This window comes from Balaenoptera ricei, chromosome 10 (assembly GCF_028023285.1).
Source record: "Balaenoptera ricei isolate mBalRic1 chromosome 10, mBalRic1.hap2, whole genome shotgun sequence".
In the NCBI taxonomy this organism is placed as follows: domain Eukaryota; kingdom Metazoa; phylum Chordata; class Mammalia; order Artiodactyla; family Balaenopteridae; genus Balaenoptera; species Balaenoptera ricei.
The window spans coordinates 87,665,820-87,686,698 of NC_082648.1; the positions used below are offsets into that span (position 1 = coordinate 87,665,820).

At 40.3% G+C, this 20,879-nt stretch overlaps 1 protein-coding gene across 1 annotated transcript in view; it reads right to left on the reverse strand.

Annotated features, from left to right (window-relative positions):
- Positions 1–11,632, reverse strand: part of PAH (phenylalanine hydroxylase) — a 72,144-nt gene extending 60,512 nt beyond the window's left edge. The window contains exons 1-2 of the mRNA XM_059934798.1: positions 11,558–11,632; positions 4,225–4,332 (exon numbers count right to left, since the gene is read on the reverse strand). Of these exons, the coding sequence (XP_059790781.1) occupies positions 4,225–4,332; positions 11,558–11,617 (168 nt within the window). The 5' untranslated portion in view covers positions 11,618–11,632. The remainder of the gene's footprint in view (positions 1–4,224; positions 4,333–11,557) is intronic.
- Positions 11,633–20,879: the final 9,247 nt, after the last annotated feature.

Sequence of the window (20,879 nt, forward strand, 5' to 3'; positions counted from 1 at the left end):
GCGGCGTGCATGCAGGATCTCATTCCCCAACAAGGGATCAAACCTGGGCCCTCTGCGTTGGGAGTGTGGCGTCTTACCCACTGGACAACCAGGGAAGTCCCGTTAATCCTTTAACTATTTCTCATAGAGCTAAGAATTTAAGAGTCTCTGATGCTCCACGACTCTCCAAAATTATGGTGCACAGAAATAATGAGAGCAAACATTTATTGAGCTCTTACTATGTGCCAGATACTATAAGTACTTTGCATGTATTAATTCATTTAATTTTCACAACAGCCCTATAAAGCAAGCTTATTATTACCTTCATTTTAAAAATGAGGAAACTAAGCCACCAAGAGGATAAATAACTTTCCTAAGGTGACCCAGCTCATAGGTGGCACAACTGGTTTTTCAACCGAAACAGTTTGGTTCCAGACAATATAGTCTTAATCCCAATGCTGTTCTACTCCTCAGGGTCCCAAACCTAGGTTATAACCGATAGTCTGGAGCTCCTAACTCTAAAATAGCATAAGTTCAGTGGAACACTAGTGCCTGCAAAATGGTAATAGGTCTTTCTTGAACAAGGGTCCATGACCAAAAATGTTTGGGAAATTCTGAGTAAGATAGTATTGAATAGGTTTCCACTCTGCAAGGCTTTCCATAGTCTTTAATATTTTCCCAGGCATGATGGCTCTCCAAAATCTAGACGCAGAATTTTCCAGCCATATTTACCCTTGTAACTCTTTAGTAAAACATCTACTAACTTGTGGCGTTCAACAGAATATTGCTTAGGAAACACGGCCCAAAAGTGTAGTTTAGATTTTTCCTGTTTCTTTTTCTTTCTTTTTTTGCCATTTATTACCTTTGATTTCATTTTATATGGTCTAGAAGTTTAGTGTCAACTACACAATTTAAAGGGTTTGTCTGTAATTTTATCTAACACTTACTTCTCCATCTCGTTCAGGATACCATGAAGGACATGAAGTACACAAATACACTGTGGCTACCATAATCCCTTGGTTCTACTAAGCTACTTTGCTTTTCTTTAATGGCGCTGCCCTGACTCTTGGTCATTGCCATTTGCTATAAATGTTCACAAAATATACTAAGTATTTCATTCTAAGTTTTGGGGTGTTTTTGGGAAAAAAATTTTTAAATCAAGGCTTTTGACTGTCTCTAGTCATTTTCTCCTCTTCACATGTTCTCAAAGATTTCTGATAGGTTTCATAGAACACATGTGGAAAGAGTAAAGGAATAGATATCGTATGAGCATCATCTTTGGGCTCAGTCATACCATGCATTTCACGTAGCACATAAAATCTCATGGCCCCAGGGAGGTATGGATCATTAGCCCTACTTTATAGATGGGTAAACAAAGGCACACATGTTAAACAACCTGTCAAGGTCAATGAACTCCGGGATTCAACCATCCCACATACAGTCCATGCTCCTTGGGTGCATTTCATCCTAGTAATTTAGTTACTTGTGGCTTATTTATTAGGTTGAAAACATCCTGTTAATTTACTATTATTTAATTTATTAACCCTGACTAAGGCCTGACCTCTTAAGAGGAAAATGCTGATGAACCATATAACACAAAGACGAAAATGTGACATTCCTATATTTTACAGATATATTCTTTCTTACGACCAGCTTGTCATTCAGACAGCACTCTGTCTCTCTTTTCTACACTCATTTCTTGCTCTCATTCAGGCAGACATTTTCTTCCTCCTTTTGGATAGCCAAGTTTAATTTCTTTAAAATAGACTATTTTTTTAGATCAATTTTAGATTTAGAGAAAAAATTGAGAGGATAGTACAGAGAATTCCCGTATACTCTACATCCAGTTTCCCCTAATATTAATGTCTTGTATTTGTATGGAACAAGTGTTACAATTAATGAACCAATGTTGATACCTTATCACAAACTAAAGACCATACTTTATTTGAATTTCTTTAGTTTATATCTCACGTCCTTTTTCTGCTCTACAATCCCACTAAGGACACTACATTATATTTAGTTGTCATATCATTTTAGGTTCCTTTTCACTGTGACAACTTCTCAGACACTTCTTGTTTTTGATGACCTTGACAGTTTTGAAGAGTACTGGTCAAGTATTTTGTATTCTGTCCCTTAATTGGAGTTTGCCTGATGTTTTCTTCATGGTTACACTGGGGTTATGGGTTTGGGGGAGGAAGGCCACAGAGGTAAAGGGCCATTTCATCAAGTCACTCTTCATGGCCCAGACCTAAGGAGTGGGGAGTTATGTTCTCCTTCTTTGACTCCAGAGGATCTACTTAAATTATTTGGCATTCCTCTGTCTGGGAGATTTGTCTCTTCTCCATCTATTTATGTATGCAGTCACCAGGTAGAATTTATTTGAAGTACTAGGGGTAAAACATTATTTGGTTCAAAAATATTCCTCCTTAAAATCCAGGGCAAAAGTGTTGTTTTTTGTTTGTTTGTTTTTAAAGACCTTCTTCTGAAAATTAATTAATTTAATTTATTTATTTTTGGCTGCATTGGGTCTTTGTTGCTGCACACAGGCTTTCTCTAGTTGCGGCAAGCAGGGGCTACTCTTCGTTTGCGTGCACGGGCTTCTCATTGCGGTGGCTTCTCTTGCTGCGGAGCACAGGCTCTAGGTGTGCGGGCTTCAGTAGTTGTGGCTCGTGGGCTCCAGAGCGCAGGCTCAGCAGTTGTGGCACATGGGTTTAGTTGCTCCGCAGCATGCAGGATCTTCCTGGACCAGGGCTCGAACCCATGTCTCCTGCATTGGGGGGTGGACTCTTAACCACTGCGTCACCATGGAAGCCTCCAAAAATGATTTTGAAAAGACTAATTTCCTTTGCTCATATTTAAATTAAATTTCATTCTTAATTGAACATTTAATATATATATTGAAACTGAGTTTGCCAGCAATCCCACTACTGGGCATATACCCTGAGAAAACTGTAATTCAAAAAGAGTCATGTACCACAATGTTCATTTCAGCACTATTTACAATAGTCAGGACGTGGAAACAACCTAAGTGTCCATCAACAGATGAATGGATACAGATGCGGCACATATATACAATGGAATATTACTCAGCCATAAAAAGAAATGAAACTGAGTTATTTGTAGTGAGGTGGATGGACCTAGAGTCTGTCATACAGAGTGAAGTAAGTCAGAAAGAGAAAAACAAATACCATATGCTAACACATATATATGGAATCTAAGAAAAAAACAAAAGGTTCTGATGAACCTAGGGGCAGGACAGGAATAAAGACACAGACATAGAGAATGGACTTGAGGACACGGGGAAGGGGAAGGGTAAGCTGGGACGAAGTAAGAGAGTAGCATTGACATATATACACTACCAAATGTAAAATAGATAGCTAGTGGGAAGCAGATGCATGGCACAGGGAGAGCAGCTCAGTGCTTTGCGACCACCTGGTGGGGGGGATAAGGAGGGTGGGAGGGAGACGCAAGAGGGAGGGGATATGGGGATATACGTATGCATATATCTGATTCACCTTGTTATACAGCAGAAACTAACACAACACTGTAAAGCAATTATACTCTAATAAAGATGTTTTAAAAAAAACAACAACAAAAAACTGAGTCTGACACAAAGATGACTCACACAAGTTTCCTTGCCTGAAGAAACTATCCTCGGGGTCAAACAGAAATGTATACATTTCACAAGGCAAATAAGTGCTGCAGTTAAAAGTTAGAGTGCTTCGGGAACACTGAGAGGATAGTACAGGTGTCCTTCTGTACCCATGCAGAAACAGTTCCAGGACCCCATGGGTACCAAAATCCTCGGATGCTCAAGACCTTTATAGAAAATGGTAATAGTGGTACAATGAATACAGTCTGCCCTCCCTACCAATGCGTTGCATACCTGCGGATTCAACCAAACCCAGATCGAAATTTTTTGGTTGAATCCGAGGGATGTAGGACTCGCAAACATGAAGGCTTGACTGTAATTAATTCAAGGAAAGTTTGATGAAAGAAGAGTGAGTCCAACACTGGCTTCCTGGTGTGCAACCAGTGATTCTGAATGATCCTCATTATGAAATGAAGAAGCATTAGCTCAAAGAGAATGAAAGACTTAACTAAGTTCACACAGTTGGGTCATGTATGAGCCTAAGCTGAAAATCAAGTCTTCCAATTCCAGATCCTATGTTCTGCATCAAACTAAAAGATAACACAGAAGTCTGCTATGCCATTATTCAAGGCAGAAATGAATAAAGCACTTACCTCAAATAAACGTAAGACTTTGGCCAGTGCACCAACTTCTTCTTTGAGTGAGAAGATCAGTGATATGGCACCATTTTGATTGGAGTTGTCTTCAATATAGCTTGTTTCCTACAGGATTAAATGCATTTGGGTAAAATGTTTTTCACAGCTCAGCAATTCATTCCTGCGGAACCTCTAAGGAAGAGGCGAGCATGAACTTTCTCTTCTAGTCAAGTCTTGGAATACAATGAGCTACATATATTCTATACAGAAGTATATGTGTGGTGGAAAATAAGTAAATCAAGGGAAGTAAAATGTTCAGTGGTGCTCTTAGATCAGATTTCAATTTTAGAAAGCTCTAATTATTCACAAATGTCACCAGTTACACTATAGATTCACTGCCTTTTTAATGAGCACCTACCAAGTGCTAGGTACAGTTAGGGCTCTGAGAGAAACAAAGATGAATAAGAGGATGCCCCATTCATCAGAAGTTCAAATTCTGACTTAGTAGACACATACACAACAAACGAGATAAATTTAAAAAGATCTTAGAGGTGGTATAATATGGTGCAGTAATTGTCCCAGGAAAACATTGAGAAATACAGGGTGGAAAATACTAAAAATAGAACACACACAGGCTTTTGAGTCCAAAGACATGGGTTGGAATCCTCTCTCTTCCATTTACCAACCAGAACACTTTGGGATAGCTTAGGCTTCTTAACTTCCTCATGTGTGAAAGCAGGCTAATCTGTAATCATAACAAGCCCTGTCAAAACACTATTCAGATGATGAAAAAGATACAGATAAAATAGTTCAAATATAATATTAAGAGAAATATGTACAAATGATGGAAATATGAAGAATACCCACGAATGACTTCTTGGCCTTTGGCAAAGATGTCACGGGAACAATAAACTTGTTCCCAGATGCTGGGATCAGAGACACCAATTGTTGAAAAAGAGTCGCTAAGTAGATAAGAGCACATATATAACTTATTGGAAGATGGATGCCTTAAAACAGCAAAGAATGTCAAGGATCTAGCAACTTTCTACATGCATGTGACAGCAAATTAAGGTGGGACTAGGGTTGCCATTCCAGAAAGGGTTTGCCAAAATCTTTTAAAATTTTAAAGTTAAGTGTTAAATTAAGTTTTACAATAATACATAGAGTTCCATGTGTGCTTTCAAATAAACAGCATATACCTAAAACTGGGGGGAAAAAAAACCCACGCAGAACAATTACTCTCTTGTAAGCAAGTTAATGAAATTAGAAGAATGGCTGTTACATCATCTCCATGAGAAGGCTGTGCTGGGCAGGCTCTCAGTGACTTGGCATCATAAGCCCTGTATGAACATGGATGACCCTCAGGATGAAATTCTTTTAATTCAGAGAATTCAGATTTTCCCAGAACCTCACCTGAAACAGAGGTGCGGGGGAAGAACCAGAATTATCAGCAAGTGTGATTAGAGGAAGCCCTAAATGAATTGCAAAACTGAACTGTTATATATCCTTATATGGACCATGATATTATCTTTCTAAAATTTTTTTTAATCTACCATACATTAAAAGCCCCTATAATGTCCCAGATATTATGATAGGTACTTGATTTGGATTATCTCATTTGATTTTGATAACAATCTAGAAAGTAGGTTTTATTATTTTCCAAGTGCCCCTTTTATCGATGACAAAATGAAGGTTTAGAGAAGTTAAGTAACTTGTCCAGAGTTGCACGGTTAGCAGTGGAACCCATGCCACTGGATCCCAGCATGCTGTCCATGAATCACAGCTTCCTGCAGGCTCTGCTCTACCTTCCGTCTCTAGTAAACCCTGCCAGAGACACGCAGAGCAGTCTCTGATGTCAGTCTTCTTCCTAGGAGAGGACACTGAGCCCTCAGTTCGTTCCAGTTTCCTTGAAATGACAAAAGATTTCCATTTCCAGTTCACTTGGCAGCATTCTCCTCTCCTGTTGGCCTCCAAGAAAGGGAGCATATTTCTGACACACCTCAACGGATGTCACCTATGACTGGGGCAATTCAGACGTGAATGCACCATGCTCGAAACTCTGTCATCCACCACTTTCCCACTCCTGTGTGTGTCCAGCCAATCACCAAGTCCAGTCTGACCTTCTCCAGAAATGATTCTCGGGGTCAGGTCTTTCTTTGGTTCCCACTGCCACCACAATAATCTAGCTCTTAGTGATCTGCAGTGATTGAGCCCTCCTAGCAGAATTTTGCTCGTGTCCTTATTCTACTCAGAATTCTTTAGGGGCTCCCCATGGCCAACAGGATACAAGACCTCTTTCTGATATTCAAAAGTCCCCTTAGTACCCCACCTCCTGAGGTTCACCCACAGGAACCTCGTCTCCAGAAAACTGTTTCCTCCTTGCCCTTTCAACTCCTCATTAGAGTAAATGTGCTGCATCCCTCCCTCTCCCCCTTTCAAATACATCACCTTTCCTCAAAAGCCCTCTTGGGTCTCACTTCTCTCAGAAAACCTATGTACTCCTCAGCCAAGGTGAACAATCCCTCCTTGATCTGTGCATTTCATTTGGCCTCTGATACCCACATGGGACTTGATAATTGACTCAAAGAGGTGGACTTGTCTTAAGAGTTCATCTAGTTCCACACTCTCATTTTTCAGATGGGGAAACCATGGGCCACCTGAGATCACACAGGCAGTGGGTGGCAGGTTAAGAACTCAGGCTCCTGCTATGGAAAACAGTATGGAGTTTCCTCAAAAAACTAAAAATAGAATTGCCATGTGATCCAGCAATCCCACTCCTGGGCATACATCCAGACAAAACTCTAATTCGAAAAGATACATGCACGCCAATGTTCATAGCAGCACTACTCACAATAGCCAAGACATGGAAACAACCTAAATGTGCATCAACAGATGAATGGATAAAGAAGATGTGGTACATATATACAATGGAATATTACTCAGCCATTAAAAAGAATGAAATAATGCCATTTGCAGCAACATGGATGGGAGCTAGAGAGTGTCATATTGAGTGAAGAAATTCAGACAGAGAAAGAGAAATATCATATGATATCGCTTATATGTGGAATCTAAAAAAAAAAAAATGACACAAATGAACTTATTTCAGACTCACAGACTTAGAGAATGAACTTATGGTTGCCAGTGGGGGAAGGGTGAGGGGAAGGGATAGTTAGGGAGTTTGGTATTGACATGTACACACTGCTGTATTTAAAATGGATAACCAACAAGGACCTACAGTATAGCACAGGGAACTCTGCTCAATACTCTGTAACAACCTAATTAGGAAAAGAATTTGAAAAAGAATAGATACTTGTATATGTATAACTGAATCACTTTGTTGTACACCTGAAACTAACACAACATTGTTAATCAACTATACTCCCATATAAAATAAAAAGTGAAATGAAAAAGAAGTGTTATGACGGAGAAAAAAAAAGAAGATGTGGTATATATATACAATGGAATACTACTCAGCCATGAAAATAATGCCATTTGCAGCAACATGGATGGATCTAGAGATTATCATACTAAGTGAAGTAAGTCAGACAGAAAAAGACAAATACTATATGATATCACTTATATGTGGAATCTAAAATATGACATAAATGAACTTCCAAGAAATAGAAATAGACTCACAGACATAGAGAACAGACTTGTGGTTGCCAAGGGGGAGAGGGGGGTGGGGGAGAGACGGATTGAGAGTTTGGGATTGGCAGATGCAAACTATTATATATAGAATGGATAAACAATGTCTTACTGAGTAGCACAGGGAACTATATTCAGTATCCTGTAATAAACCATAATGGAAAAGAATATATATGTATATGTATGGCTGAATCACTTTGCTGTGCAGCAGGAACTAGCACAGCATTGTGAATCAACTATACTTCAATAAAATTAATTAATTAAAAAAAAAAAGAACTCAGGCTCCTAAATGTCATTCATTCTATACAATTCCCTCTGCTATGGACACAATGTCCACATTAAAGGCTCTGTTTCTTGCATAGTAAGGGCTGTACTCTGGTCCAATCACCAGAAGGTTACTCAATACCACTCCTAACAGTCTATACCTTACCCATGTCTGTCCCCTTTCACTTTCGTCATTCTCCCCATATACTTTCTAGATCAGGGTTTCTAAGTGGGTGTTCCTTGTGTCTCTACTCCAAAATGACCTCGTGATTCCTTGTTTGAATGCAGATTCCTGGGCCCCACCCAAACCTACCAAATCAGAATATTTGGTGTAGGATCTTAGAATCTGCATTTTCAAAAGCATCGCAGAGGACTCTTAACCATGGAAGATTTTGAAACCACTGATAAATATATAGCCTATTTTTTTAAATTATGACTTTTCTCATATGTGTCTGCAAATTCACATTTACCATAAGGCACTACTCTTTATTGTTATTAATATTGAAAGTAGAGCCAGCCATGACTGAGTACCCACCATGTGCCCGGAGCCATATCTGGTACTTTTTACAGTTAATAAACATCACCATTGGCAGAAACTAGCACTGGCAGAAAAAAAGAGTTTACATATAATAGCTTATTCAGTCCTCACAATCGCCCCATGAGATGGGTGCTATTATTTTGAAAATGAAGGAATAGACTCAGCAAGATTAAGTGACTTGTCCAAGGACACTCAGCTTATGAGTGGCAGAGTCTGTATGTGAACCCAGGTCCAACAACTCCAAAATCCTTAATCCACCTCCCAGCGACCCACCTGGGACAATAGCTCCCCTTTTCAAAGCTTGAGGGACTTGAAATGAGAGCAAGCTCATGGAATTTTGTGAGATGGTGTGGCCTTGAGTGGATTCTGATTCCAACATTGTTATGCGGATCAGCATGAGATCTTGGACAAACCTCTTCCAGAACATGTTTATATTGGCTCATGATCTATACTTATTTGTTTCCAATAGACATGTGAGTTGACTTAGAAACACATGTACAATCAGGATGCATAAAGGTAGAGAAAAGTAGCTCCGAAACTAGAAAAGAAGAAAGAGGGCAGGGAGAAAAAGCTTTACTAGCAACCAAGAAGGAAAGGATTTTGATCACTGAGCAATACCCTTAACAATAGAAATACATTCTCTTTGGTTGTGTCTAACAAATACATTCTGTTATCTTTGGAAAAGAGCAGTTTTCACAATTACCTGCAATTAATCTGCAGCAAGGATATTCCAGCGGCACTGACTTTCAATCTTAGTGCTTTTTGGGGTCATGGGAGGAGGTGTGGATTCACATGTGTGATTATACATACACACATCTACAGTGTAAGATACCCAAAAACAAGATGCAGACATCCTGCCTTGGACATACTCTGCCTCTGTATTCCAGAATTTATCTACAGGAGGAAGCAGTGTGGTGGGGGAGTGCACAGGGTGTTGGAGTCGCATCTGGGTTTGAACCCTGGCTTTGTGCCATTCAGGGCTGTGATTTCTGAGTTCCCTTAATCTTTTAAAACATCGCCCTGTTCTATGTTCTTTACAGCACTTATCTCTGCATGAAAGTATATGTTCATTTGGTTAATTTTTTTACTGTCTGTCTCCTCCACAAGAATGTAATTTTCATCAGGGCAGAGGTTCTACTGTGCCTGGCTCAGAGTAGGTGCTCAGTAAGTCTTTGTTGAATGGATGAATGAGCTGAACGTCTTTCCCAGGATTGTTGTGCTTGCAGGTGGAGACAGCCTTATGTCAGGATTACATCTAGTGTGTTCTGTTCATGTGGGTTGGAGCTTCAAGGAGGCATAAATGTGTCTTTTTTGCAGATTGTCAGAGCTGGAAGGAGTCCTGAAGACTATTCTAGTTCAAAATCCGCCCCCCCCCCAATTTTACAGATACCAAACTGAGCCTCTCCATCCTGATTAGGTGACTTCCCAGTATACAGCTTCAGTAAACCAAACACGAGAGCCCACAACTCCTAATTCCAGGTCGGGCATCTTTCCACTGCAAAGCTCCACCAGCCACTGTGCTTGACTCAGTGTGTGTTCCTCCTGCCAATGTTCTGCTGCATTTGGTTGAACAAACAAATCATTTCTGGCTAGACACCCCTGGCACTTTCCTATGCTCCAGGAAGTGTGCTAAGACCTTTATAGACATTATTTCACTTGATTCTCTTATTAACTCTAGGATGTGGGTATTTTTATTCCAATTTTTCATATGAATAGACCTGAGGATCTGCAAAGTTAAATCCCTTGCTTTCAACACACGGGTGTTACAGAGTACTCTCTAAACCGTCCTCTTTACGCCCCGTGATCGACAGTGACAATCTGTGGTTCTCCATCTTCTAAGTGCTCTACAAATAAAACTTTAGTCTCCAGAACTCCCTAACCAGATCGCTGCCCCTAACCTCCCGCCATAGTCATGGGGGCCCCACGGTCAGCAGCACAGAAACTAAATGATGGCACAGCTGGCATCTGTTCTGGGATCTGTCTGACGCCCATGCTGTTCCTCTTCAGCATGAAGTTCTGTCTCCCGAGCCCTACGTACCATTTTCAAAGGAAGCCTTTCTTTCAAGACTCAAAAAAAGTTAGTCCAAAGTTCTGCAGTCTCTAGTTATACTAAAACATCAATCATCCTCTGCTGTCCAGGCTCCCTGTTCTCTAGATTGTTCTCACTAATCCTACAGTTGACAGATGCCTTAGACCCACGTTATCTCCCAGGGCTGGGCTTTAAGTCTGAACCCCAGAATCTGGGAGTGTGATCCGTTGATTAAAGAGTGTATTCTGCAGTTGTTCACCTCAAGGGAAAGGCAAAAATTCTAGTGAACGGAATACACCCTGGACATTATCCCTGCCACATTTAGGGCTCTCTTACTTTCCAAGTCCAAGGCTAACTCTTGTGCATTTTCCTCTCTTTTTAATTTTCTTCTTCCTCAGGTCTGAGTAAGTCTGAGACGTCTTCATGCCCCATTTTCTCCCAAAGGTGAAAAAAGGCTACAATTTCTTATAATTTTGCCATTTTGATACCTGGCTGAGAACATTTATAAACATCAAAGAACAGCAGATCTGGATGGACCCCAACTCCCACTCCAGATTGTCAAGGACCAGTTTACAGAAGAAAAAGGAGGCCACAGAGGCAGTGATTTGTCCAAAGACAGGCAGCTAGTTGGTGGCAGCTCTGGAAGCCGGATCCCTGACTCCCTGAAAGCCACACAGGACAGATGTCCTCTCACTGGGAAACATTTGTTGAGCACATGTGTTATCTGTCAACTTCCTAGACATTTTCATCATCTTCAAATGAATTCAGCCTTCCCGGTGAGCTTATGGGAGTAGGAAAACCCAACACTCCTCAGACCTCTTTCCACCGGGGGCCAAACTCCCCTCCCCGCGCAGCTAAGGCCCGCCCTGGCTCACCTGCCCAAAGTCGCTGAGTTTCCTGACCGAGCCTCCGTTCTCCAGGACCGCGGCTGACATGCTAGCTCCCAGCGCGTGTGGTCTCCCGAGCTCTGGGGCGTCAGTCGCAGGCGGGTTTGCAAACAGTGCAACAGCACGTGGTGCTGAGGTTTTTAACCTGGCGCTAGGGAGGAGAGATTCCAAGGTGTCTCCTGCCACGCTTACCCGCCACAGTCACGCCCCCGGTGGGCGTTGTCCTGACGCAGCGAGCTCCGGGTCGGCCCGGGCTGGACCGCTCGGAGGGGAGGGGCAGGGGGAACGGGCCGGGGAGTACGGCCTTGGCTTGCCCGCCTTGGATGGAGGAAGGCCAACAAGAGAACGCAGGGCCACATGTGCCCTGGCGATTAGACAGGTTTGGCACTTCTCGGACTCTCAGAAGCCTGGGTACGGGTTCTCTGCGACTGGGGTAAACCTGTGACAGCCTGATGACAACCATTATAAGAAACAGAGCCAAGATCTTAACTGAGATGGGGGAGGGGGGGATTCCTTTCTATTAACCACTAAGGAAACCGCCTTTTTGTGCTCTGACTTCAGAAAACTACATATAGGTGATGTTGTGAACGCAGGGCACAGTTGCTAAGGAGCAAAGGTGAGAGCACGACCTGGGTTGAAATGCAGCCATGTGTCCCGGAGCTGTTTATGTCACTGCTGGAAGCACCCAGGAGAGGATAGAAGCTCAGTCTTGCCAGGATGTTTTAAGAATGTGGCTAAGAGAAAGAATGAGGTGATGCATTTAACACTTAGTACAGTTCATGCCATGTAGTTAAACACTCCATAACTAGAAGTTATTGCTTAAAAGTATGCAACAACAGATGCTTACTGCGGACCTCTGTTGCATGCCAGGTGGTACTGGGGATACAGCAGTGAATGAAGTGGAGGACCCAGCCTCCTGCCCCCACCCATGCTGCCATTCTGGGAGGGAGACAGAAAACAAACAAATAAATAAGTTTAGGCAGAGCTAAGCCTTCTGAAGAAAATAAAATAGGAAGATGGGCTAGTAGGCAGGAAAATGTCATTCACCTCCATTTTTTCAGACCCAGAAACTGAGACGAGGCATTCATTGCCAGCAGGCAAAACAAAATATAAAAGAGCACCGCAAAGTCAGAAGTTCAGAAAGGATGTGAAAAAATCAGGGGCATCAAGACCTTGAGTGCCTGCCTAATATTTAGCCAGGAGAGGGCAATGGGCTAAGAGAAAACAAGCCAATAATCGAGGTTGCTAGAAATCCGCCCCCTCCCCTCCCATAATTCTTTGACGGAATGACCAAGCACCTGCCAAAAGAGAAAAAAAATCTCAGATTCAGAATTTAAAACAAACAGATGAACTCCTGATTCCACCACTGATTAACTTTGGTCAAGTCCATGCCTCAGTTTCTTTGTCTTTAAAATGGGGCTTTAAGGGTTGTTGTTTAGGATTCTTTGAGCCTGTATGATGTGCCAGGCTTTCTACTGGCTGCTAAGAAGACAGATATACGTTAAGTGCAATTTCTGTCCAAAAGGAGTCCTTGGGTGTGTGATTAATATTCTCTATGGTAAGTTGGAAGATCAGTGTTGTTGAACATGGAAGGGCAAGACCTTGACTTCCACCCTCAGGAATCGGTATCCTTTATCTGACTCCAGTGGTTTTCTAGTGTGGTAAACATGAAATGAAGAGTTTCACTCCACCCTAGGATTGCCTTGCAAACATCACGTCATCCCTTGATGTTGCTGGCATACTAAGGAGAACAATGAATGTGACAGCACCTGTTGTATTGCCATATAACAGGCATGCAATGAATGAAAACAGCAGTAACAGCTACTTACTTACATGTACATTGTATGTTAGACACTGCCAAGCTCTCCCCATGCATGATTTCATTTCTTCCCTCATAAACTTAAACCATGCATCCCCACTTTATAAATAAGGAAACTGAGACACAGAAAGTTTAGATAAGTAGTTCAAAGTCAAACTACATTTCACCCAATTCCAAGACACTGGCTCATAAATACTCTTCCTTCCCTTTTTAAAATAAGAACAACAGTGACTTTTAGGACAACAAAATAATAGCACTTCTCTTTTCTTTTCACACCTACTAAAAATGGAATTCTTAATTTTCTCTCACATAAAAATGCCCCGGATCTGTGTTGGGAGGAGAGCGCAACTAGTTGTCTGCTACTTCAGAGAAAATCACTTAATAGCTTCTTTTAAAAATTATTCTGGCAAAAAGGGAAAATTTATCCATGAAATAAGATAAAAACTCACTTAAGATGAGATTGATGGTGACGTGAATTTTGTAGATGATTTTCAAACTATCATCTTAATTGGGATGGAATATAATGTGTTGCTGTTATGAGCAAGGGCAGTGCTGAGTCCTAAGAAAATTGATGTAGAAGGAACATCCAAGAATTCAGCCTATAGACCACTGAGATATTGTGAATGGCCAGAAAGAGGTGGGCACCATGTCGCAAGATGTGCAGTTGTGTACCTGGTAAACTTAGGGCTGACCTTCACTGATTTGGAAGTTGAAGATTTCCCAATCACTGCAGGTTATCAATCGCTTTTCACTTAACCTCACAGGTAGAGAGGTAAGTTAATCATAATCTCTGAGTTCATGGCAAATAATCAAAACCTCCAAGGCCCCTCTCTTGTTTTATTTATTCATTCTCTTTTATCTTCATTCCCCACTCCCATTCCCTTCCCCCAGAGGCAACATCCTTAACATGTTTTAATATTTAGCCATGGATTTATTAAATGCAGGGAAATATTGGAGTGTGTATGTATTTTTCATGGATATGAGTGATGTTGTAGTATAGATTTACTACAGTATATACATGTACTATAGATTTCATGGTTTCTAACTTTCCATTTCTCCCTCTTCCCAGATCCTGGCAACCACTGCTCTACTCTCTTCTATGAGTTTGACTATTTCAGATATCTCATATAAGTGGAATCATGAAGTATTTTCTTTCTGTGACTGGCTTATTTCATTTAGTATAATGTCCTCCAGGTTCATCCATGCTGTTGCATATGGCAGGATTTCCTTTTTTCAAGGCTGAATAATATTTCGTTGTATATATATACCACATTTTCTTTTTTTTTTTTCTTTTTTTTTTAACATCTTTATTGGAGTATAATTGCTTTACAATGGTGTGTTAGTTTCTGCTTTATAACAAAGTGAATCAGTTATACATATACATGTGTTCCCATATCTCTTCCCTCTTGCGTCTCCCTCCCTCCCACCCTCCCTATCCCACCCCTCTAGTTGGTCACAAACCACCAAGCTGATCTCCCTGTGCTATGCGGCTGCTTCCCACTAGCTATTTATTTTATGTTATGTGTGTGTATATATGTCCATGCCACTCTCTCGCTTTGTCACAGCTTACCCTTCCCCCTCCCCGTCCATTTACATTTATTATAACAACTTTTATATTAGGACCTACTTCTGCTATTTTATTTCATATTTTCTATTTCCTGCACTTTTTATTTCATTTTCTCCTTTTTAACCTTTCTATAGAAGAATAGATCAAGTTTTCTTCTTATGATTAAGAAGTTATCCTTTCTATTTGTTTTTCTTTGCTGATTGTTATGACCTGAAACATTTATGTCCCCCCAAAATTTATATGTTGAAGCTTAATCCTCAATGTGATGGTATTTGGAACTGAAGACTTTGGGAAATGATTAGGTCATGAGTGAGATTAGTGCCCTTATAAGAAAAGACATAAGAGAGTTTGCTTCTTCTCTCTCTGTTCTTCACTATGTGTAATACAATGAGAAGATGGCTATCTGAAAACCAGGAAAGGGGCTCTCACCAAACAGTAGATCTGCCGGCAGCTTGATCTTGGACTTCCCAGCCACCAAAACTGTAAGGAAAAAAAAAAAGTTTGCTGTTTTATCCACCCAGTCTATGTATGGCATATTTATTATAGCAGACCAAACTGACTAAGATACTGGTTATCTCTGTTATTTATTTTTTCCATTTAGATATGATTTTAAATTTCATTATTTGTGTTTGAAGAGTTAAACACTCATGTGGATCAAAAATCCAAAAGTAAAAGCATAAATAGTGAAAATTCTGTCACACTCCCATATCCTTCAGGCACCTGATTCTCTTCCCCAAAGACAGCCAATGTTATTATTTTCTTCCAGAGACTTTTAAGCAAATATGTGTTTGTATTTGTGTGTGTACATGTATTCGTTCTCCTCCTTTCAAACAGTAGCACAATATACATGATACCTTGCCATTTTGAACTTTTAACTCAATAATATGTCTTGAAATCACCCTGTTTACTACGTATACCTTCCTCATTCTTTTTTAATAGCTCCATTGTACTTCTTTGTATGAATTATCATAATTTAATTGGTACTCTGTTAATTAACATTATTGTTGTTTCCAATCTTTTGCCATTACAAACAATGCTGTGATGAATAACTTTGTATATGCATCATTTTACACATATGTTAGAATATGTCTGTATGAAAAAAAGACTCTAAGTAGAATTTCTGGGTCAAAGGAGTTGGACATTTATCATTTCAATAGATATTAAAAATTATTAATTATCCTCCAGAGGGTAGCCATATAATTTATCATCCAAACTGGAATTTTTTGATAGTGAAAGGAGTGCTAGTGATAATTAACACTGACACAACAGGTATAAATTGGAACTATCCCAGGCAAATCATTATGTGTAGTTTCCCAATCTATATGGGTTCTACCAATTTATACACTACCAGAAAAATATGAGAGTGTCTATTTCCTATAACTTTTCCAACCTAATATGAGGTTGCTTACCTCAATATTGACAAATCTTGACAAGTAGGTTCAGATACACAGAAAGACCAGACATCACTTGAGTAAATCAAACAAATCAGCTGAGTCAGGATTCACAGCAAAAAGGTTATCAACATTATCAAGGGAGAAACAGGGCTATAGCCCTCACAAGTGAGTACACACACGTGGATGGTAATATCTGAGTGAATGAGAGACATATCAGACCTCATGGAAGCTTGGCACTCGCCTTCACACCAACCTGATGACCATGAGACTAAAACACGTCTGGACAGAGCCTTGCCTGGATCAAACGGAACTCATTGAATGACAAAATATTGATAATTACTGAAGCTAGGTGATAGGTAATTATTTTATTATCTCATTTTTACTGTATTTTTGTCAATTTCCATAATAAAAACTTTTAAAAAGAGAAAAAAAAAACCAAAACAGAACTCATTAACCTCACCCATACATTGCATAAGCCTATGAAGATGCTACAGCACAAAACCTAGAACCAACTTCCCACTTATCAATCTCTTCACGCTAATATAAATTGCTTAAGCCAAGAACATTTATGAATTTATTGCTGTGGGAGCAGAACAAACGTTAGATACCCAGACGTGTGGCCTTTAGGCCAGCCATGAGGCCTCTTCCGCACTTAACAAATTTTAAAATCCTTGACAGTCTGGAGGAAAAAGAAACTCATTATGGTTTTAATTAGAATATCTTTTATTTTGAGCAAGGTTTCTATTTACTTTTCTGTGAACTATTTATACCTTGAGTTATACCCCTGCCCTTTACATTTTAAATCATCAGGCAGCACAGAGGCTTGGGCTTTATCCCAAAACCCTGCCCCCAGCCCCAGTTACACTGCACTGTGGATGATACCTGTTCTTCATGGAAGCATCTATAGTTATAATCTGGTATTGTTGTTCTCTGGCACACACACAAAAAAGATGTCCAAATTCTGATTATTTCTTTAATGGGGAGTTTTGTATTTAGCATGAAGATTTCCCATTGGGGGATTTTAAACATGGTTCTTTGGTCTGGGTGATAGCTTCTGACTTAAAGAGGTTCAGCCCACAATAAATTGTCTCTTTGGGGTCATCTCACCATGCAACCTAGTTCAAGAAAAACATACCTTTGTCCTGCCAATGGTGGAGTCTAGTTTGCTCTCACTGTGGCCATCCATCCATGTTCAATATTCAAATAAGCTAGAGAGTTTCTTGCCTTTATACGTGAGTTAGGCATAGTCCCTACATCTCCCAAATTCCAGAGAACAAAGGCCAAACTCTCTGTTAGGTTCTTTTTAACCTCCCTAACTTGATATAAGGTGAAGAGGAAAGATGTCTGGAAAGAAAGGAGAAATTTGACAGCACACTAATCAATGGAAAGAAAAAATTTCACAGCACACTAACAAATCTCTCTCTAATAAAATTCTCTATTACGATCGTTTGTGTTAGTCTCCTAGACTCCTCTTATAAATCCTTAAAGTGAGTGATGAGTTGAAGGTTGAAAAATGGGCCTCACCATCTGTTAGAATGTCCTGTAAGAGTCTCAGACTCCAAAACGACAACCACAAAAGAATGACATTTAACATACCATTAGAGTAGTAGCAGAGCCTATGGGTCTCAAACAAATTCAGATATTCCTTTAAGTGTGTAACTAGGGCCATGCATTTATGTAGAATTTAGAAAAGGGGAATGTTGGGAGGTAATTTCCCCGGCATTTCTACATGTCTTGGTCTACCTTTTCAAGGGTATTTGCACAGCAAACAGCCTTGGAAGTGGGAGATAGTATCTCCCTCTGGGTCAAAGGGCAGATTTGTTTCCTGATCAGCATAATAGATAGAGAACCTCTCCATCCCTGAAGACATTCTATCATAATAAAATCTTTCTCCTCTCCCCAGAGAAGATTTTTGTTGTTCCAGGGTAAGATAATGCCTCTCTTTGGAGAGGAGGATGGGAAAGTTGCCATCAACCCTTAAATAAGACCAGAGTTTCCTAAGCTCAGTATTCCTCAGCTGTGACACAAATCTAGTGTGTGCTCAGCACCCACCCAGATTCACTCTGCTTTGACGTCCGTGGACTTGAGGAACAAGGGGAGCCAATGTAAACCTGAAACATGTTGTCTATTTTGCTCCGAGCAATTTACTGCCTAAATTCATTTGGGCTTGTTGTTTCCTTACTGGCCAATTTCTTGAAGTTTGGCATGGCCTAGTAGTTACACTGATATTTGGGAACTGCTTAACCCACTTGATGGAGAAGAAACAAAGATGTGGCATATGTGGCTAGCTGCCCCATTTTCTTTCCTTCTCTCTCAGGAAATAGAAGCTCTGAATGTTAGCTAGCCAGCCCCAAGGCCTCCCAAAATAAAAGCATTCCCCAGCCTTCCTTGCAGCTAGATGTAATTACAGGTCTAATATTTGACCAAGGAAATGCAAAGAGAAGTGGTCTGTGCAACATGTAAGAATTGTTCCTAAAGGAAGCTGCCCTTCTCCTTCTATTTTCTCCTTCTTGCAGGTCAGAATGTAGAAATGCTGACTGGAGTTCAAGGAGCCATATTGGATTATGAGGTAAAAGTAGGAATGGGAGCTATGTTTTTCAGAGCAAAAATAGAGAAGAATCAAGATAGAAGGAGCCTGGTTCTTGACACCATGGACCATCACTCCAGCAGCCTTGGACTGCTGTCTTAGACATTGACATAAGAGAAAAATTAACTTCTATTTTGTTTAAACCCATGTTATTTTGAAATTTCTGCCACTCACAACCAAATCTACTTCCAGCAATAGAAGAGATGTGGGGATGTTCTTTAAGATGGATTTATCTGTCCAAGCACTACTCTTTCCTTATCAGAATTTAAAGAACAATGCAATGTCTCATTGGAAAAATTTAGGAATCCCACCCTTCCACCCTGCACCCTGCACAGGCAGCTGGCTGTGAGCTTCTTCAGAACCTCACTTCTATGGTCTGCTTCTTTTTAGTCTAACTTTTCCCACACAGACAACCCAGAAATCTGAAGATTGCTATCAATCAATGCCCACACAAACTAACAATTAATGTATGAAGAGGTTTTCATCAAAATAAAAATTAAGGCAGGCTATTCCAGGAATTCTTAGCAGAACTTAGACATTTCCTTGGGGTATAATAAAATCAGTTGGTAAGCCAAATGCACTTGATCAAATTTATTAAATTTACATACATAAAATCTTAAGACTCTGGAGCCATTACTTTAGCATGCTTCTTGGCAAGCAGATTGAAGTCACTGTGTTGTCATTCATACACTCATTCATTAAACAAATATTTGTTGAGTATAGCCTATGTGTCAGGCACTGTTCTAGACACTGATGAGCAGGACATTCCATGCTCTCATTGATTTCACATTCTATTAGGGGACATGACCAGTAACCAGGAAAAGAACAACAACAACAAAAAAACAAGATACACTCACTACTGATATGGCCAAGAAGAAATCAAGTCTTAAAAAGAGGTATTATAAAAGAGATAAACTGTTTTGAGGAGGCTGATTTAAGTTGGATCCACAAGGAAGACCTATTCAACAAGGTAATATTTGAAGTGAGAACTGAATTATGAGACGGCTCCACTCCAAATGCAAAGATCTGAGGGGAGAAGAGTCCCACTGGAGGAAACATCTGCACAAAATCTCTAATGCAATGAACAGGGGAATTTTTTGAGGAAATGACAGAGGCCAGTTGTGGCTGAAGTAGAGAGGGAAGGGGAGAGAGGGAAGAGCTGAGTCTGGAGAGGTGGGCAGGACCAGTTCATGTATTTATACCCAGCGGTGAACTAAAGCCAGCTCACATAGTTGTGAGAGAGCTGATTCTTCAGTTTTGTGAGCCTGTTGCTAAACACATCCCTGATTATAAACTAAATTATATAAACTTAAAATTAAATAAATTACATTTAAGACAAAGGTTATAAATCCTCAAGATTTAATTATTTCATAATTATTTTACTAAATTTTATTATCTATGCTCTTGAGGTTATTTATGCCCATTTTATCTGGGCGGTAGAAATACTACATAATAATATGCTACCACACCTCTCTTCTCAACTTCATATTTACATTGATAGCTTGAAATCTGCCAAAGTGGGAATATTTACTCCATGGAAATCAGCAAACACTACAATCAGGGGTGAAGTCAGTGGGTTGTTAAACATTTACCACCATCCCACCAACAATAGTGACAGTAGCAAAGCCACAAGTAGGACTGGATCGAAGTCAGATGCCTCAGAGGCAGGACAACAATGTCAGTCAGGGATTGAAGGCACTTTGGGGCAGAGTGGGCTCAGCTACTGGTCAGTAGAGCTATGGCATCAAATCCAAGCAGATCAGGGTAAGATTTGGTTTAAGAAAAATCCAAGGTCAAAGCCAGGGGAAGCTGACGCAATAGTGAGGCTTGGCAAGGGCTGGTACTCAGTTGGTCAATGCAAGTACTGCCTCTTCCAAAAAGCACTTCCTCCAGGTGGGAGCCATCACCCTCCTTGACTCAGATAGCATCTTGACTTTTCTTCT